Consider the following 20,121-nt stretch of genomic DNA (forward strand, 5'->3'; position numbering starts at 1 on the left):
GAAAAGTGCCGCCTGGAGCAATTGCCCCACTCCATGGTAGGGCCGGCCCTGTATGGGGACAGAGTGGCAAGCCTGGGGGCAGATGTGCATAACTGGGGGCAGGTTAAAAGGGAATAAAAGGAAATAAAAACAAGAAATGCATTTTTATCAATCATAGTTTTTATTAAATATGAAAAAATACATGTTTACATGTGTATTAATGTTTACTAGTAAAACTTTTTTTCCTGTAGGCTTCAAGCTTTTTCCCCTCTAAATATTCAAACTTTCGGGGGTTGAGCTTTCTATCAGTACATCATTTTAAAAACTATCCAATATTCCCATGTTCACACCACAATGATACCAAACACTGCTTCATTGGATGCTCCATCTCTTATAACAGGCACTGAAAAGGATGAAGGCTACTGACAAGTTGGACACATTTCTGACATAGTCTTTGCTTAGCATGGATGGAGTTGATTAGAGCAAGATGGTAGGGGTCCAGGAGCTAGCATATCATTAGATGTCCATAATGGCATTGCAATGTCATTATAGCTGTCCCTCATGAAGTAGCTTCAACAAGGGTATGAGGACCACCTTCTCCACCCTATACCTTTTGCTCTAGTTAGAGAACCAGCCGCTCTCTTCTGCTGCTTTCTCCCCTCTCTATACAATTCTTCCAAATGGGGCGCACATCCACATAGGGGAAAAAAGATTTTTGAAAAAAATAGTGTGACTCTGTATGCAAATGAGGCTTAGCAGTATTGCAAGTGAGTAGTGCACTCACATTTCCAAGGACATACATGCGCTCATCATAAAATATTCTTTAATTCTTTGTAGCTAAAAAATATAAAAACACAGCAGCAATGGCACAGTATCACTCGGTCATGTGGATAAGGTAAAATATTGCACTTACACCAGACGAAATGTACAAAAGCGTGTACAAGGCAATCAGCTTTTAAACCAGGCACAGGAAAGTCCACCGTCCAGCAGCATGAACTTCCCAATATATCCCTCTCTCTCTCAACGCGTTTCACCAGACAACCGGCTTCCTCAGGAGATGAATCAGGATTTTCTTTTGCAGCTTGCCCGAAGATCTAACATAGACCACCTTCTTTATGACTCAACAAATCCAGAGTGGTTCCTTCTCAACAAATCCAAATCTTTTTTCCCCTATGTGGATGTGCGCCCCATTTGGAAGAATAGTATAGATTATTAAGTGTTGGAGGAACGCTTATTTGGGTGCTGCTGCCTAATTAGGGAAAGTATTATTTATTCATTTACACTAGTGGTGTGTGTTTTCTTTTCTTGTGTTTTTGGTTTATATTCCCCTCTCTATAACCTGAATCATTTTGCTACTGTTTAATCGTAAATCACATGGAAATACATTTTCTCCATGTCAATGTCATCTTAACCAATATGTTTAATTATACACATCAATCATATCGCATACAGAAAATGACAGGTTTAGCTTGTAACATGGAACCAAATGTTTACATTGTAGCTATTGATCTGCTCCTCACACAACTAACTCCCCCACTAACTAATCTATAAATGTTATGTTTCAAAATTAATTACTTGGCAACTCTATAATTTATTATTAATTGTTAATGGTAGACTGTTAAATATTATCCAAGGCTCATAAAACTATAAAGCAAACAAATATAATTCTAACAGCAACAATGTTAGAAAATAAGTTTAAAAAAAAACAAGTGATGGATAATTGCAGATATTCACCTGCTTATTACACAGAGGTAAAAGTTCTTAATTGATTTGTATAGGGCTATGAAGCTTTAATTGCTTCTGAAAGACTGCATAATCGAACACTTGCAAAAAGAAATGTGTATAGCCATATGTATGTAATAAGGTCGTTGTGATATCAGGTGGTTTAATAAACAATGAATCACAGAACAAAAGACAGCTCTCCAAAACAACATAATGCTACAATTAGCCTGGTAATGTGCTAGACAGAAATTACATGAAATTATTAGAACACAAAGCTATGTTCATGGGTGACTGGAGGGAAATTCAGGATAAACAGAGGCCCACTGGTGCAGCAATAGGAGAGGGAGAAACGGTGTGCTATTTAGAGTAGGTTAACTAGACATAGAGAGCAGAAAAGAGTCAGAGGAGTGTAAATTTTTTATTTTGTACACCCCCCTGCTACCAATGGTTGGGTCTGCTCTCTTCTTCTCCCTCTAGCTGGTCTCCTCCCCTTGACTCTGGCAGCTGCTCCTTCACAGGCACAGACTTCCTGCCTGGGCAGAGACACAGTTTGCAGGCTGCAGACTCAAGGTAGTTTATTTCAAACATGTATTGCCACTAGTGTTAATACTTCAGCTCCCATACTCTCAGCCAGTCTGGTATGTTAAGGTTTACAGGAAAGTGAGTACACCTGAAGCGTCAATACTTTTTACATTATTATGAATTGTCACTGCATCTGCTGTGGAACGCACGTCGCATGATTCTCAGCCATCCATTTGGTTGGCTGAAAATCATGAGAAATGTAATAACAGCACTTTGAGTGTTGAATGTTATCACAACCTCTTGGAAAACTACCAAGTGTCCTATTTTGGTTTCAAGTCATACCCTAGTTAATTATGGGAAAGTGTAGATGGTAACTGTAAATTGGCTTTGAGGGGATAGTACACTAAGTCTACAGTACAAACACTTACTTTTGTTGACTGCATCTACAATAATTAGCAGCCATATTACTAGCTGAACTTCATGGGCATGTAATTATAGTATGGGTTGTGGTGGCCTACACTACACGCTATCTGCAGCTCCCATGATATGTACTCATCTATTACTGGCTAAACACCATAGGGATTGTAGACTGGGGTAGTTGTGGCTTATCTTTACCACCGCAGCTGTTGTAAACTAAAGTTTTCATGTTGCGCAGGTACATGCTAGTCTGTTAGCTACTACTACCATGGTCATATCATTTTCTTATTAATGGGTTAGTAACATTTACCTCTCACCTGGAAACCTCTCTTCTGAGCCACCAAAGGTAGGCAATGGGGAGGCGGTAAGGAGGTATTAGGGTGGGAGCGGGAAAAGGGGCAACACATACATAATTCTAATTGATGGATGTGTACTTGCGTCTCCCCTTAAATAACCTCATTGTTCTTATAGCCCTTGCTCATGCAAGTGCTATCTATAGTCTCTGTGATATTGCCTTGTAGTGCCGCACTGGTTTCCAGTTTTTTTGCCTAGCCTTGACCATGAGTTTGCCTTATCCTATTGTACCGTTGCCTTTGGATCTTGAACTATGTACCAGACCACTGCTTGACACTGACCTTTGTCCTTGCCTTATCTCTGTATACTGACACCTCTGCCTGCCTTGACTACGATCCTGTTATTTCTGTGCTGTGTAGCAGGTTATACCAACTCTGCATTGTGGATCATTATCCTGACACCTATACTTGGTGTGACAATTGCTGTGCATACACATAACACACACACGGTAGTGAAGTATTTGTTTGAGATCAATAATATTCTGGCAGCAAAAGCAGACAACTACTAGGACTCGGATGAAGCCAATGCCATGTGTAATGGCAGACATCCAAAGAAAAGTTGTGTGTTCTTCTAATGTGTTACTCATGCATAGGAACGTGTACTGCTTGTTCAGTAGTGTCGTTTATATTTGTATTCTCTTTATTAGGTTAATTTTTGTTATGTAGATAGATTATGTACACCACGGCTGACATTTATATTGCATCATATCCAAATGGATGAATAGCTGTAGCTGCTACTTGTATAATGAAAAGAAAATACCTTATAGTGTTAGTCAATCCCACCAATGAAGGATGTATTATATGCAAACTGTGTGCTTTCATTTTCATTCTTTAATATGTTAAAAAAAAATCACATTGCTTTAAGAGAAGCTACAGTTCCAGAGCTGCAGTGCAATACCCCATCCATGGTCCTGTTTTCGCACCTCTGATTGGTTGCTTCTTACCATCAAGCTATTAGGCAGCCAAACACATCTCCTTGCAAACCTACCAACTTAGAAGCACAAAAAGAGGCTAATGTGTATGGGGGATTCTATAGTATCCCTCCATGAATTTGCAAAGGGGAGCACACAAAAATGTAAAGGGGCATCTTTATGATGGTTTACTAAATGTTCCAGTCTATTTTATGAGCAGTAGATGGTTCTCTCAAAATCCTCCTACTTTAAACTCCACTCAGAATTAATTATTATTTTCTAGATGTCTCCAAAAGCGATAGCAGCATCCAATCACCTTTCTCCCATTTGCGGGCAGTTATACAGGGATGGGCAGAATAACATAAAGAATGGTTCTGGTTTGAATGATGCCTGGCTAGTTATATATATATATATATATATATATATATATATATATATATATATATATATATATATATATATAATTATTAAATTAACATGAACACATGGTCAGAGCTGCATATTCTTCTGCAATAAAACTGATTGTTCGTTGTAAAATTGTTTCAATTGCTTCACATTATGTTTACCACTCAGGTCACAGCAATCAATGGATTCGAGTTTCTACCGCTGGAAAAGGGCTTTACAAAGAGATTCCTCAAAATGCCCCTCTGAAACAACGCCTCTTCTGCCATCCAAAAGAAAAAGTCAAACGTACAACTTGAACAAACAACGAGTCGTCTTTGCAAATAACAAGAAATGGGAGGCAGACTTCAAGAAGGTTTCAAAATTTTATATAGGAAACAAGATCCGAACAACAAAATATACCGTTTTAAGCTTCCTTCCAAAAAACCTCTTTGGCCAGTTTTACAGGTAGGACCATGATTGCGTAACACCCCTGGGACTTTACAGTTATTTCCTGCTTGTGTATTTCCTGCTTGTATGCAAATTTTTCACTATGTGCTATATTGCTATGGAAATCATGCCAAATATTCCTTTTACTTGCTGTTGGCTGTTTTTTTATTATTATCATGTATTATGTACTTTTCTTTTGAGCTACACTCTTTGGTGTATTTACCTTGGGCACTATCCTAGACCTGACCTGGGGCAGCATCCCCACTCAACCCCTCTGTGGTCTCTATCGCCAAAGCTCAGCTCCTTGATGAGATTTAATATCCTGGCCCTCTGCCTCTTACTGGCACATGGTGTCATGTACAGACTGCTATGGAGGCTGTGCCGGTTAGGCATAGTCCTCCATAATGTAACCAGCCCACTGAGCAGCAACATCACCCTGCTGGGGCCACGTTTTTTCCCCAGATCGACTAAAACTCCGCCAGGATCTCCTGCCCGAGTCCTAACATGAATAAGTCAGAATACAGAGCTGGATACGCTGGGTCGATTACTTGTATGCATTACTGTTTACATACTGTTTACAAACAGGATACAATTATGATATTATACATACCTTTTGTTGGTAACCATATGGAAAATATCCATATTTTCCTGACTATTGCAGTTTTTAAACATCTACTATATGTTTTACTTGAACCACAAACGTTAGTAGTCCATTTAGTAGTCCGTGCACTCATACAAACCCTAGGTTGAGAGGGATATTGACTAGATTATACTTGTACTCAATTTTCTGGTTTTTACTTTGCTATATGACTTTGTGGTGTGGTCCATGATATTTTCAGTGTTAATTCTACAGAAAGCTCGACAACACTGAATGGAACTGTTGTCGCTGTTTAACTTAAAAACGTCACTGGAGAACCCAGGTCCACATTTCTGTAACTTAAGCATCTTAAAATATCTCCCAGGTGGATCTAGATATTCTAGAAAATGGCCGACATCTCCCCTATGTGACACAAATGCCACAGTAAATACCCTGACATTTGTTTCAAACACATTACATTGAACATCATATGCAAAGGTATACACGCGGATGAAAGGTCTTCTCTACAGAGCCTATCGTGCACAGGGTGGAAGTTTGTAGCAACACTTTTTTTTCTTTTTTTTTCCTAATGAACCATAAGTTTCCTAGGTTTTTGGCTAGCTAATATATATATAATTTAGCTCAAATCTATGTAAGGTGGTGCCATTCTTTTAATACATGCACAAATCTGTGCCTGGCTGAAACCAGAAGTCCCTGGAGAGCTCATGGAGCCAATAATCTGAACCAGGTTATTCTGTAGGTAAAATGAATGCCCCATGATTACAGAGTACGTCAATAAAAGAAAAATGTAGACTTTTATAAGAGTCATAATTTACAGTAAAATATTGCTAAAGCACTATAGGATTTGAACACCAGATGCTGCCAATAAAACATTGATTGTTTTTTGTGCTATATTGATCGCTTGTTCTGTCTGCCAGTCCTTAGGGGCTTTGGTGCTGTTGCAAATTTGCAGACCTCATAATGGACAGTGTTATCTGAAACTTTCTTTTTAAGATACGATATGTGTTTATAAACCACTGTTTCATAGAAATGTTACTTTAAAACCTGGTAAGTCTAGTATGGATTGCAGAACGGTAAATGGGACACAGTTTTCCTTGTAAGAGGCCAGGTTAAATATTGTAGCTTTGTTAAAAATAAAATATAGGTGACAATCATATCAGTTGTCACACATATAGTTACATAGTTATATAGGCTAAAAAAAAAAGACATGCGTCCATCAAGTTCAGCTTTTCCCATATCTGTTAATTGCTGTTGATCCAAAAGAAGGATAAAAACCCAGTTTGTTGCTTTTTCCAATTTTGCAACAAACTAGGGAAAACAATTCCTCCTTGACCCCAGAATAGCAGTCAGATCTCTCCTTGGATCAAGAAGATGTTTCCCCATAATTTAACAATGATATCCTTGAATATTCTGTTTTTGCGAGTATTTATCCAGTTGCTGTTTAAACGTCTGTACAGACTCTGATAAAACTACCTCTGCAGGCAGAGAATTCCACATCCTTATTGTCCTTACTGTAAAAATCCCTTTCCTCTGCCTTAGACTAAATCTCCTTTCTTCCAATCTGAACGCATGACCACGTGTCCTATGCATAGTCCTGTTTTTTAATATATTTCTACACAATGGTTTGTATTGGCCCCGAATATATTTATATAATGCTATCATATCCTCTCTGAGGCACAGATTTTCTAAACTAAACAGATTTACATTTGTTAACCTTTCTTCATAACAAAAATGTTCCATTCCTTTTATTAATTTTGTAGCCCGCCTCTGCACCCTTTCTAGTGCTATGATATCCTTCTTTAGAATTGGTGCCCAAAATTGCACAGCATATTCAAGGTGTGGTCTTACCATTGATTTATAAAGGGGCAAAACTATATTTTTATCCCGCAAATTGATTCCCCTTTTTATACATGACAATACTTTACTGGCCTTAGCAACTGCTGACTGACATTGCACATTGTTTCCTAGTTTGTTGTCGATAACAATTCCCAAATCCTTCTCATTTGTTGCTACCATTTAGGGTGTAAGTTGCTTTTGCATTCCTTACCCCAAAGTGCATAACTTTGCATTTGTCTACATTAAATTTAACCTGCCGTTTGTGTGCCCAGTCCCCCAGTCTATCTAAATCCCTCTGCAGCAAAGTATTATCCTGCTCACATTGTATTACTTTACAGAGTTTGGTGTCATCTGCAAACATGACTTTCGACGACTATTGCAAGATCATTTATAAATATGTTGAATAAAATTGGTCCCAGAACAGAACCCTGAGGGACACCACTTTTGAACCACCTTGAAAAATTGCCGTTTATGGCAACTCTCTGTACTCTATCACTAATGATTCAACCCAAGAACAAGAATTTGCATCTAGACCAATTTCTTTCAGTTTGACTACTAACCTATTGTGTGGAACTGTGTCGAACGCCTTGGCTACTAACTTCTTCGTAGAATGTTAAGTTAGTATATAATAGCTCTATATATATATATATATCTATATATATATATATATATGTGTGTGTATATATGTATGTATATATTCGTGTATTTTTTCATGCATTGTTACTTTACATCATTCTTTTCACCTAAGACTTCTGCACAGTACTAATGTGTGTGAGAGAAAGATCACACCAAATATTGATTTGATTTAGACCACCCTTTTCTTTCAAAATAGCATAAATTATTCTAGGTACACTTGCACACAGTTTTTTATTTATTTTATTTATTTATTTATTTTACAACTCTGCAGGTAGGTTGTTCCAAACCACAATTATAAAACTATAAAAAATTTAGGTAGCCTCTGTTGCTTCTCTCTCTCCTCTTCATGTAATCTCAAACAGATTCGATGAGATCCGGGCTCTGTGGGAACGTACCATCACTTCCAGGACTCCTTGTCTACTCTGAAGATAGTTCTTAATGACTTTGGCTGTATGTATGGGTCCAATCAGATGCCTCCCTGATAGTACTGCATGAGGCATAAGTATCTGCCAGTACTTCTCATCATTGAGGAGACCATTAATTCTGACCAAATCCTCAACTCCATTTGCAGAAATGCAACACCAAACTTGCAAGGGAACTCCACTATGCTTCACTGGTTGATGGCAGACTAGCCCCCTGCTGGTGACTAATAGTCGTTCATACAGACTTTTAAAATCCTGGTGCCGCAACTTGGCCGGGAGAGACCACTGGTCTCCCCGCTCCAAGAGTTAAAGGTCCGTACCAACGACCAACGGACCTTTAACTCTTGGAGCAGGGAGACCATGGTCCGTGTTAATGGAGGTATGGTAGGCACAGTTTTTCCCACCCCATTGATTTTTCCAAGTGGTAAAAAACTGACAAATACTTCAATCAACCCTAACTTCCTTGCAGAGAATTATGCTTTGTGTACTTTCCCACACGTAAGCATTTCAGAGGTTTGCTTTCTCCAGAATAATTAAAAAGTTACAATAATTATCAAAATTTGACTTATATCAGCTCTCTGCAATTTGTTTCCCATCATAGTACCTACATGACAGGGGGGTTTTCCAACTCTTGCGATCAACACTTTAGCGTAATTTTTACCATATGCTTAATCACTTTTTTTTTTTTTTTTTTTTTTTTTTACTTTTACTGTATCCATGCAATTTTATATGTTCAAGAAAACATAGGACATACTTTCGTATGTATAACCCATCGTTTAGTGTGGATGCAGTATCAAAATATAGAATAATTTTTTTTTTTAATTTTACATATGCCAGGTATACTATTTTTACATAATTATGTTACAGTTTAAGTGCTTTGTGATTTTGGGATGAATGTTCTATTCTACATTCTTTTAAATATAACCTTAAAATTGCTTTCATCTTATATATCTTGTAGGTCGGCAAACCTTTATTTTCTTTTCCTTGCTATACTGAATTGGATGCCACAAATTGAGGTGTTTCATAAGGAAATAACCATGGTGCCACTGGTGATTGTACTGCTTGTTATAGCAGTTAAAGATGGCGTGGAGGACTATAGAAGATATTGCTTTGATAAGAAAATCAACTTAACCAAGACACAAGTATATGAAAAGTAAGTTTTATGTATTTAAACAATTGTTTTTTGTTCAGCTGTAATGCCCAGACAAATCTTTCAAAAACAGTTATATTTATTTTACCAGCGACTAAAAAGGGATGTAATTTTTTTTTTTCTTTAGCCCTTAGAAAACTTTACTTTTTAGTTGATGCAAAATTAACTCAATGGCAAATGTTTAAAGTAATTAGACACTTACTTTCTAAGTAAATCCCATACCTCTAATTCCAGTATGCTGAGACACACAATCTGTGCCAAAGGCCAAATCAGATTGCAGCCTGGGAAATACAGCTCAGTATGTTTATTAGTTGTAAAATACTTAGAGATCATTTTGAATGCAATGCTGGACTTTACTGCAGAAATCAAAATCAGGGGTGCACTAAGGCAGGTGCATGTTATTGCATAGTGTTGGTATTTGGTATTAGCATGTGCAACTGGGTGTTTCTGTGCATGTCAATTTATGGTGGCATGAGTTTTATTGGTGTAAGGTGTTAGAGTGACAGGGGTGAACTTATGGTTAATGGGCAGGGAGGAGAAGGGAGAATAGTGTGTATAAATGCAACGTCTCCTTAAGAAAAATGTAAGACTTGTAGTGAACTCCAGAGAGACAGGACAAGAAGTGACATAATTAATAACTGCATAGCGTGGAGTAAACCCCATTAAGCATATTTTCTTCATTGTTGTATACTTGGAAATAATATGTAAGTTTACTTGGGTAATATGGACAGATAGAGATATATAATATACAGTAAAGTTGATTCACCATGCTAGATTTTTTCCCCTGGGTGAAAGTTATAGTACATTTAATTTCCCGTTAAGTGATTTCCATGATAGAAAATGTTAAAGTGAATATGTCAAAAGCAATAATAATTCTACATTGCAAGGGCCAAGTAGAAGCTAGAAGCCCAATAGTATAATGTTTCAAAATATCTGGCTAATGGTGACAAGAGCAGCAGTGCTAAATTCTGCCCTCTTAAATGCAGATTTACCAAAATCCGCTGCATAAGAGCACAAAAATGACAATCTGTGTGTAAGTGCTGCCTAAACTCATGTTACTTTAGACCAGGGGTGGGGAACATCTGGGCCATATAAGGCCCACAAAATCATTTGATCTGGCCCATGGGGTAAAAGTGGCAGATGTAGGATAACTTTATGCCTATCTCATGCATGTTTAAATTCCCTCACTGTATTAGTGTCTGCCACTTCTGATGGGAGGCTGTTTCGCTAATCCATCGCCCCTTCAGTGCATTACTTTTCAGCCCATTACTTTTCAGCCCCCAAATCTCTAGTTTTAGGTTATGACCAAAAACATCTGGTGGAAAGATGCTGGTAAGCATAGGACTATCCCAGACATTGAATAAGGCTAAAGACCAAAAAAGCTAGACTAGATTGTCAGATTCCATGTTTTTATGTCTGTATTTTAAATGTTTTATGTTGTCCTTAAGGCATTCCAATAATCACAAGTTCAGTATGTGTGGTATGGGAACAATTTTAAATATGATCATGGGCTAGCATGGCTAAACACTAAACATTCTAGGGACCACTCAAGACTTTGGATTTTGGCATGTTCCTTGAAGTTCCTTCAGTGAATATTTATGAAGGATCCTTATCACCAACTTGAGTCTCCTGAGTCAAGTGCCTACTAACTTAACAGCAAATGTTTCCAGAATGAAGAAAACTCTCAAGGATTTGCCAATGCATTATACAGGGCCACCTAAGCTCTTCTGCAGTAGAAACTCACTAGGATTGGCCCTTCATAATGTGGATACCTGGGAGCTATCTGGTTTTGTCCCAGAGTCTTCTGTTGCAGCACTGCTTTCCCAGGCCTCTGGGTCAGTTTTCTTCTTCTCTGGGTAATGTAGTCACCACCCCAATTCCCCCTAGTCTCCTCTTACTCCCTGCTCACATGGCAAGTAATTTCCCTTTGCAAAGCCACTAATCTAGAAGGGAGTCATCTTGGTAAACTATCCTGGCAAGTGTGGTTATGTATATTGAAGTGGGGGAGCTGTAACATAACTAACAAACTATCCTGTCAGTACTCCCTATAGTCAGTACCCAGAAACCACAATGTCTGGTGGGTATGAGTATAGTAGGCGATATTTTGCCTATAATACAGTATATGTAAACTATATATATATGTATGCGCCACTCCTGTAAATGGTTTTCTGAGTTACTTACAGACAAATGTACACACAAACTGCAGAGCAGGGTGAAGTCGTAGGGTTAATGAAAATATAGAAATATAGAAAATGAATGCTGGCACAGTATAGAGAATTAGAAGAAAACAATGATTCTTAATACATAAAATACATTAATCATTTACTATATAAAGCTTTTTTTATTCTCCATAGTGAAGGGACCTTTCCACCAACCTCCTTGTTAACAGGTGCAGTTTAAGATTAAAGTAAACATCTACTTTAGTCTTACCATTTGCACGTAACTTGATATGGTTAGACAGGATATCGACTTCAGCTTTAAACACAAGCAAACCCAACTGTTCTTTGCCCCCCTCCGAAGACATTGTTCTAAATGAGGTAACAGTACATTATAGTTTATTTAATCGATTTCACAATACTCATTATAGAGATCTCTTCTGTGGGGGGGGGGAGTTTGGTTACTAAATAAAACAATGATACAGTGTATGTGTATATATGTAATATGGGACCCTGTTCTGCCTCTCTCCTGAAAAAGAGGAGCTCTGCTCTGCACCTCTCTCTTTGCACGAATGCATCTGCAGTATTCTGGCCTCTTGAAGTACTTTTGCAAATGGGCGGAGCCTCCCCTGTTCCTCCAATCAGGGGAGGGGGTGTTTGCGGAAACCCATCCCTTTTACAGACGTATGTGGATAACAGAGCTGATAACAGGGAAAAGTGCATGAAGACAAAAAAGTCTAGTGAATAGTCTACTCAAATAGTTATCCATAAATAAATAGGTATATTAACAAAGGCCTAAGTTTAGCCTGGGCTTCACCCGCAGCAACCCTCTGCAAATTCCGTCCCCCAGTGGAAAAATTGCAGCTTCCATGTTCCTGCATGTTACACAACTTGATGGTAAGTTTCCCTGTGAGAAGTACCAAACAAGCCCTTGAAACATTTCAATGATTATCCAGATATGAAAATTCCCATCTGGCTTAATTCTCAGGACAACTCTGCCCTTCGTGAGTTTTCCACTAAGTGGTTGGATAAAGGAAGGTCTATGAAGTAAACAGGAAGTGTGAGTTTGCTAATGGAAACTTACATGCAAGTAGGGGCAGTAGCGTACCTAGCGGGGGGGGGGCGGTCCGCACCGGGTGCCGCTCATCAGTGGGGTCTTTAACAGACCTCCGATGCCACGCGGATCGCGAGGGAACGGTAACTGCTGCTGTGCGCCGGGGTTTGTTGTCAGATCCCGGCGCACAACAGTGAAGCCGCGCCCACCGCCGTCCGTGCCCTCTGACTCAGAAGAAGACAGAAGAAGAGGAGCGAAGAGGAAGAAAAGGAGCTGACTGCTGTAAGAAGAAAAGAGGAAAGGTAGGAAATCATTCAGAGAGAGTAACAGTGAGAGTGGATTGATATGTGTGGAATGTGTGGATTGGTATGTGTGTGGATTGGTAAGTGTGTGAGAGTGATGGGTGTTATGCTGTACCATTTCCAATGTCTTTTTCATTATATAATGATGGCACAGGCAGGGTGTTTATGGGACAAAGATGGCACAGGTAGCGTGTTTATGGGACAAAGATGGCGTACACTCGGCTACACACGTCCTATGTGTGTGTAATTTGGGTGCTGGTCAGGTTCTATGTGGGCAATGTGGACGCTGTTTTTTTTTTTGGAGGGTTATTAAAGAAAGCACTATTATATGTTCAGTAAATGTTATTTAAACGTGTTTATTTTACTTATAAGTTATTAATTTATTTTTTCAGATTTCTTGTTGTTTACAGTTGACATACAGTTTACAAATTGGTGCAATTTATTTACAATAAATATTCTTGCCAACATAATTTTGTAGATGTCTTTACATTTGGGGGGGGGTCCCACTTACAGGATTTGCCCCGGGTGCCAAATACTCTAGGTACGCCCCTGAGTAGGGGACTAAAGTCCAAAGTGCAAATTCACTATTGCCAATGTCCTGCAGGAGATTAATGCACTTTGCGAATTCATTAGCCTAGCAACTGAGCTGTTTTCAAGTTGCCAACACAGCCACCACTCTCTTACCCTACCCTGTGTGCTGTGAGACATGGAGTGATAAAATAGTTGGGATGTGGTGTTACTCTGAATGATGAGCTGCACCAGGTACAGTGTGAGTACAGGCCCAATGTACATCTTCAATAAGAATACAAAAAAAAAGTTCTTATTGCTACCTTTAAACAGTAATCAGTCAGTAGACCATGATAGTAGATGCAGTTAGAGAAGAATTAAAGTTCCAGCTGGCTGGTCAATTGTGAGATCAGTTGGTTGGCATGCAGGTAAAGGAAAAAGCCTGATCCCTGCTGCATAGGGATCACCACCCCTTCAACTCTGAAACACTCTGCCCCACCCTTCAATTTAATTAAAAATTATAAATACATTTTTTAAATATATATATATATATATATATATATATATATATATATATATATATATATATATATATATATATATATATATATATATAAAAAAATGGACAGATGAGTACATCTAATAACCATACCTGGGAACTCTCGGGGTTTGACCTGGGAACTCCTGGTGAAGCTTCAGTTCTCCGGGTTGGGGATTTAGGTGTGGATTTGGGAAACACCCCCCATTTAAGGGGGAAATGGGCTGAGAGCAGGGCCTGTCAAGATGCCCCTTTAAATGGGGGTGTTTCCCGCTGACGTCAGTGGGCAGTTATGGCCATGTCCCGCAAGGAAACGCTCCAGGTAGCTGGAGCTCAGAAGTTTCCAGGTATGCTAATAAATTCCAGGCTATCGCTACACGGAGCCCTCCCTTTCTGGTAGGCTGATGATGGTGGGTGGGGCCAATGATGTTGTGGGTGGAGCTAGCCCAACAGCTTTACATTTGGTTGGGGGGGATTTTGCACTATGGCCCAGAGACCTGGGGAAGTTACTCTTCCCGCGCAGTCTACCGGTTGAAATCTGGAATGTTCCCAGGTATGCAGTAAGCAATTTTTACTACAGCTCCCATTACACTTTACCAGAATGTTGATGAGGGGGGTGGGAGTTGTAGCCCTCAAATTCAGATGCACCAGAAGAGAGTTGTGGACATGTATGTTTTTCTACTTGTTTTTGAATGTAGTTGCTTCTAGTATGTGCCTAAGCTGCATTATATTGGACATCGTGACCTACATGGACTCTGTGTGCAATCTATATTTTTGTACAACCACGTGTATTGGATAACTTTATGAAGGAGGGTGCTTAAGACAATTATTTTGCTTCTGTTACTTTTACCTTTTGAATTCGAATTTATTTAGAAGCAGGAGAAAACTACAAAGCAACCGCTGTAAGTGAAGCACATATTAAGTCCAGGCTGAACTTGGGTATTTGTGAATATACCTCTTTATTCAATTGAGAATAAGTTAGAGTAGTCTATTCACTAGACTTGCACAAATGGACCAAAACTAACCTCTAACCAATTGTAAGATTGTGAGTGGGCCCTCTTGAGGTTTTTCTTAGTCTGTCAATCTTAGTTTTGCCATTCCCCTTGAACCTATGTATTGGTTGAAGCTCTGCATAAATTGTTGGCGCTATATAAATAAAATATAATAATAATAAATCACGTATTTGACAAGACTTGAGTTAACAAGTTGCATTTACAGTTAAATCAATTTAAACAAATTTTTCCTGCATTTTTTTAGGACAACAAACTTTTTTTCCTGACCTTTTTGTTTTGGACAAAATTAATTTTTCTATACACAAGCATACTAAACAAACCCCTACCTTTTTCACATACTTTCTATCCTATACGCAGTCACATATATAAACTACATAATGCAGTCACGCTACCCTGGATACAAGCATACTAAACAAACCCTACCTTTTTCACATACTTTCTATCCTATACGCAGCCACACATATAAACTACATAATACTGTCACGCTACCCTAGACCCAAGTATACACATTGCACATACGCTATACACATGCATTCTAGACTTGTACATTTGGATTCATACAAACTTTAATTTTAATGAATCTTGACAATTTTGTTAATTTGTAACAAAGAAGCATAGAGCTCGGAATTTGTTGTCTCTCTCACACTCTCTCTCAATGTCTCCTTACCGTCTTCACATTTCCATGTCCCTGTCTCTTTTCTGCAGGAGAAGGTAGGGAGACACAGAGAGTGAATGAGAGTGTGAGAGAGCATGAGTGTGAGGGAGGTTTGGTGAGGTTTCCGGAACGAAAAAATAATTGTGTGAAACTGAACAGGCCAAGAATGAAAAGGAAAATTTGTCTGAACTTTTTTTGGTCCATTTGCACAAGACTTATCCATATTAAACAATGCACAGCTACACCTGCCAGGTCGAAATGTATTTAAATGTCTTTTTCAAGCTCTGCATATTATTTCTTACATTACCTTTTCTTGGTTCGGATGATTATTATTATTATGCTTTATTTATAAAGCGCCGACAGATTCTGCTGTACAAAGAAGAAAATGATACAAATAACGACAAGTACAATACAGCAATTGACATACAGATACAAGAGGAATGGAGGGCCCTGTTCCCGCAGGAACTTACAATCTAGGTGGATAAGGGGTGAGAAACAGGAGGTGAGGACTGCGTGGTAGTGAATGATGTTAATGTAGGGCGAGATAAGGGCTGTAAGTGGGTGAGAGAGAAGTTTTGATGTTTATTTCAGCGGTAGGCTTCTCTGAAGAGGTTTTTAGGGAGCGTTTGAAGGAGGGTAGAGTTGGCGACAGTCGGACACCACGGGGAAGAGAGTTCCAGAGGGTTGGTGCTGCGCGAGAGAAGTCCTGTAGGCGGGCATTGGAGGAGGTGATGAGTGAAGATGCAAGGAGCAGGTCATTGTTGGATCTTAGAGGGCAGCTGGAGTATATTTTCTGATGAGGGAGGATAGGTAGAGGGGAGTGGCATTAGTGAGAGCTTTGTAGGATAGAGTGAAAATCTGACTGCCATTTTGGGGTCAAGAAGGAATTTTTTTCCCTGGTTAGTGCAAAATTGGAATGAGCGAAACCGGGATTTTTTTTTTTGCCTTCTTTTGGAGGAACAACAACAAATTAACAGATATAGGAAAGGCTGAACTTGATGGACGCATGTCTTTTTTCAGCCTATGTAACTATGAGTGAGTATTTTGAATTTAATTCCGCTATGGATGGGGAGCCAGTGGAGGGACTCGCAGAGAGGTATGGCAGATGCAGAGCGTTGGGTGAGATAGATTGCGATAGATAGATTGGCATTGAGGACAGAGTGGAGGGGGGATAGTTGGGAGAGAGAGGGAGGCCGGTAAGTAGGTTGTTGCAGTAGTCAAGACGGGAGATTACAAGATTGTTGCTGAATGTTTGTTGATTGGATCATGTTGCTTTTGTAAGAGATGGATGAGGTGAACTAAATATCTTCAAAACAATAACATTGATAGCTGAACAAAAAAAACATTAGCTTTAGGTAGTTTTCATTAATGAACATACTTTAAAAGGCTAAAGGAATCAAAATGCATTTACCCTTTTCCCCGCTCCCCATGCTATTTTCCGTTCTGGGGATGTGTTGACCGAGGATATCCCCTGAAGCGTGGTTTATCTCTAGTCCGCTTCAGTGGTGGCTTAGTAAATCTCTCGGAGTTTAACAAGTCCCTGTGCGCATGCACAGAATGCTTTCTCATTGATTTTAAAGGAAGTGCTCTCCTTCTAGATTGTCAGACCACGGAGAAGGTGTTCTGCTGCAAAAGGTGTACTAGAAATGGTATGGATGCCTTTTAGACACTATGAGTGGGAAGGCATACTTAACAATCAGTAGCTATTGATACCATTTTTCCTTAAAGTGGGCTTCTTTATGCCATATCTTTTCCTGGTGTACATTTATAGTTGATCTGTATAAACATTGAAAGATGTCATGTAAGTGCTATTAATGACTGCTTTGTGTTAATATTTAACAAAGTATCCATACTTAGCAAATATCAGTAATTACAGTGGCGGCAGATAAGAACCATTTGGCCCATCCAGTTTGCCCAACCCCTGAATACTTTCCTTAGTCCCTGACCTTATCTTATATCTAACTTTATTCTTATGCCTATCCCATGCTTGCTTAAATGCCTTCAGTGTATTAACATCTACCACTTCTGCTAGCAGACTATTCCATGCATCCACTACCCTTTCAGTAAAGTAATATTTCCAGATATTACTTTTAAACCTTGGCCTCTCTAGCTTGACTTTAAACTAACCAGGCTATATGTCTTCCAGGCTATATATGTTAAGATCCTTTAACCTTTCTTGGTAATTTTTTTTTTTTTTTGTTTTGTTATACCCTGTAATCCATGATCCACTTTAGTTGCCTTTCTCTGAACTTTCTCCAAAGTATCTATATACTTCTGGAGATACGGTCTCCAGTAATGTACACAATACAAGTATGATCTCACCGGTGCTCTCTACAAAGCATGAGCACTTCCCTCTTTCTACTGCTGGCATTGCCAGAAAATAGAGACTGCCTTGAGAAAACAAGGTCTGTAGGGAGGTATGGTTTATACTTAGTTGCCTGGTAAGTAGATTGGACATCACAACAGGACGCATCTACTGCACTACAAATACTTAACTATGTTAACGATGGACCATCAGCCCCTCCTTCTAACCATTTTACTAGAGGGATTCCTCCCCAAGAGGTTTTTCCTCTCATGAGTGCTGAAGAATGACTTGGTAAATTCAGAGGTAGCTCCATGTTAGATGTATTTTGCGGTCAATGGCTCTTTGTTTCCATCTCTACAGTTTATAGAATTATAAAATAAAGCTTCAATACATTGCTAATCATAGTTGTCTGCATTTATTTATTTCCTGTAGAGCAACCAAATAAAAGTAAATTATAATAATAATGTAGGGACCTTTGATTTAGTAACACCCCCAGGAATTGGTGTATGGCCGGTGTTTTGCCTAAATCCTGCCCACTATCCCTGCTCTCCAGTTCCCTCCTACTAAAGGCTGCCCTGTCCTCTTGCGTGACTAGCCCCACTTTTCATGAAGCCAGTTGCCCAAAAGTAGGAGAGCTCCAGGTAGCCTATCCTGGGAGTGTACCAGGTATGCTCAATGGCTTCATAAGTTGTTAAAATATAGTAAGGAGGAGGTGTTCACCCGATATAAAGCCAGAGCAACTGCAGACCTCGAAGGCTGGAAAAAAGAATATTTAATTGATACTTATGATCCAGTTGGTATATCCAGTAGCTGCTGTTTGCTGCCATCAAGGCCTAAGCCTTATAGTAACATAGATGGTTTGTTTTATTCTTTTTATGATGTTTGTGTGTGTATGTAAGTACGATACTTGACCAACGGGGACTTATGACATCACATTCTAAATACATAGACATTATGAAGTTGGTCCTCCCACGTTGATGTAGGTACACTCTTCTGGAAAGACTTTCCACTAGATTTTGGAATGTTTCTGTGGGAATTTTTGCCCATTCATCCAGTACAGCATTATGAGGTCAGGCACTGATGCTGGACAAGAAGACCTGGCTCCTATTCTCCATTCCAGTTTATCCCAAAGGTGTTTGATGTAGTTAAAGTCGCGACTTGACTGCGGGCCAGTCAAGTTCTTCCACGACATACTCATCCAACCATGTCTTTATGGACCTTGCTTTGTGCACTGGGCACAGTGATGCTGGAATAGAAAAGGGCCTTCCCCAAATTGTTCCCACAATGCTGGAAGCATAGCATTATCCAAAGTGTCTTGGTATACTGAAGCATTAAGATTTCCCTTTGCTGGGCGTAAAGTGCTAAACCCAACCACTGACAAACACCCACATACCATTATCCTTCCAAACTTTACAGTTGACACAATGCAGTCAGGCAGGTAACATTCTCCTGGTATCCGCCAACACCAGACTCGCTTATCAGAGTCTTGATCAGCTTGATTTGCCACAACACAGAACATGTTTCCACTGCTCCGGCGTGCTTTACACTACTCAATCCCATGTTTGGCATTCATAGGTGTCGCTACAGGGGGGCAAGGGAGGCTATTGCCCCCTAGATTATTCCTTGCCCCACCCCACCCCACCAAATTTGGAACCCTCATCTAAACATATTGGCACACTGGGCAGTTGCCCAAGTGCCCTGCGTTCTGGGGGCCCCGTGGTGAATCACATTGCTGCCAGCTTGTACTTGTTGATGTAAGGCATGCATACAGCTGCTCGGGCATGGAAACCCATCTCATGAAGCTCTGGGCTGCACCGTTTTTGTGCTGATATTAATGCCAGCGGAAGTTTGGAATGCTTTAGCTATGGAATCAGCAGAGTGTTGGCAACTTTTACGCATCATGCTCCTCAGCATGGTCTTCTACTTTGTGGTTGAGTTGCTGCTGCTCCTAAATGCTTCCACTTTCCAGTAATACCACTTGTGGAATATCTAGCAAGGATTTCGCAAACTGACTTATTGCAAAGGTGGCATCCTATCACAGTATCCCGCTTGAATTCACTAAGCTCCTCAGGCCATTTTTTTCACAAATGTTTGTAAATACAGACTGCATGGCCAGGTGCTTGATTTTATACACCTGTAATGGGTCTGATCGAAACACCTGAATTCAATAATGAAGAGGACAATACTTTTGTCCATATAGTGTGTGTGTGTGTG

General features: G+C 39.5%; 1 protein-coding gene across 1 annotated transcript in view; it reads left to right on the plus strand.

Moving 5' to 3' along the window:
• Positions 1-20,121, plus strand: part of LOC149282571 (phospholipid-transporting ATPase VB-like) — a 96,687-nt gene that overhangs the window by 24,486 nt on the left and 52,080 nt on the right. The window contains exons 3-4 of the mRNA XM_089498064.1: positions 4,478-4,753; positions 9,186-9,380. Of these exons, the coding sequence (XP_089354190.1) occupies positions 4,478-4,753; positions 9,186-9,380 (471 nt within the window). The remainder of the gene's footprint in view (positions 1-4,477; positions 4,754-9,185; positions 9,381-20,121) is intronic.

The sequence above is a fragment of the Sceloporus occidentalis genome, unplaced genomic scaffold, assembly GCF_023333645.1.
Source record: "Sceloporus occidentalis isolate IW3139 unplaced genomic scaffold, rSceOcc1.0.p SCAF_112, whole genome shotgun sequence".
NCBI classification, from domain to species: domain Eukaryota; kingdom Metazoa; phylum Chordata; class Lepidosauria; order Squamata; family Phrynosomatidae; genus Sceloporus; species Sceloporus occidentalis.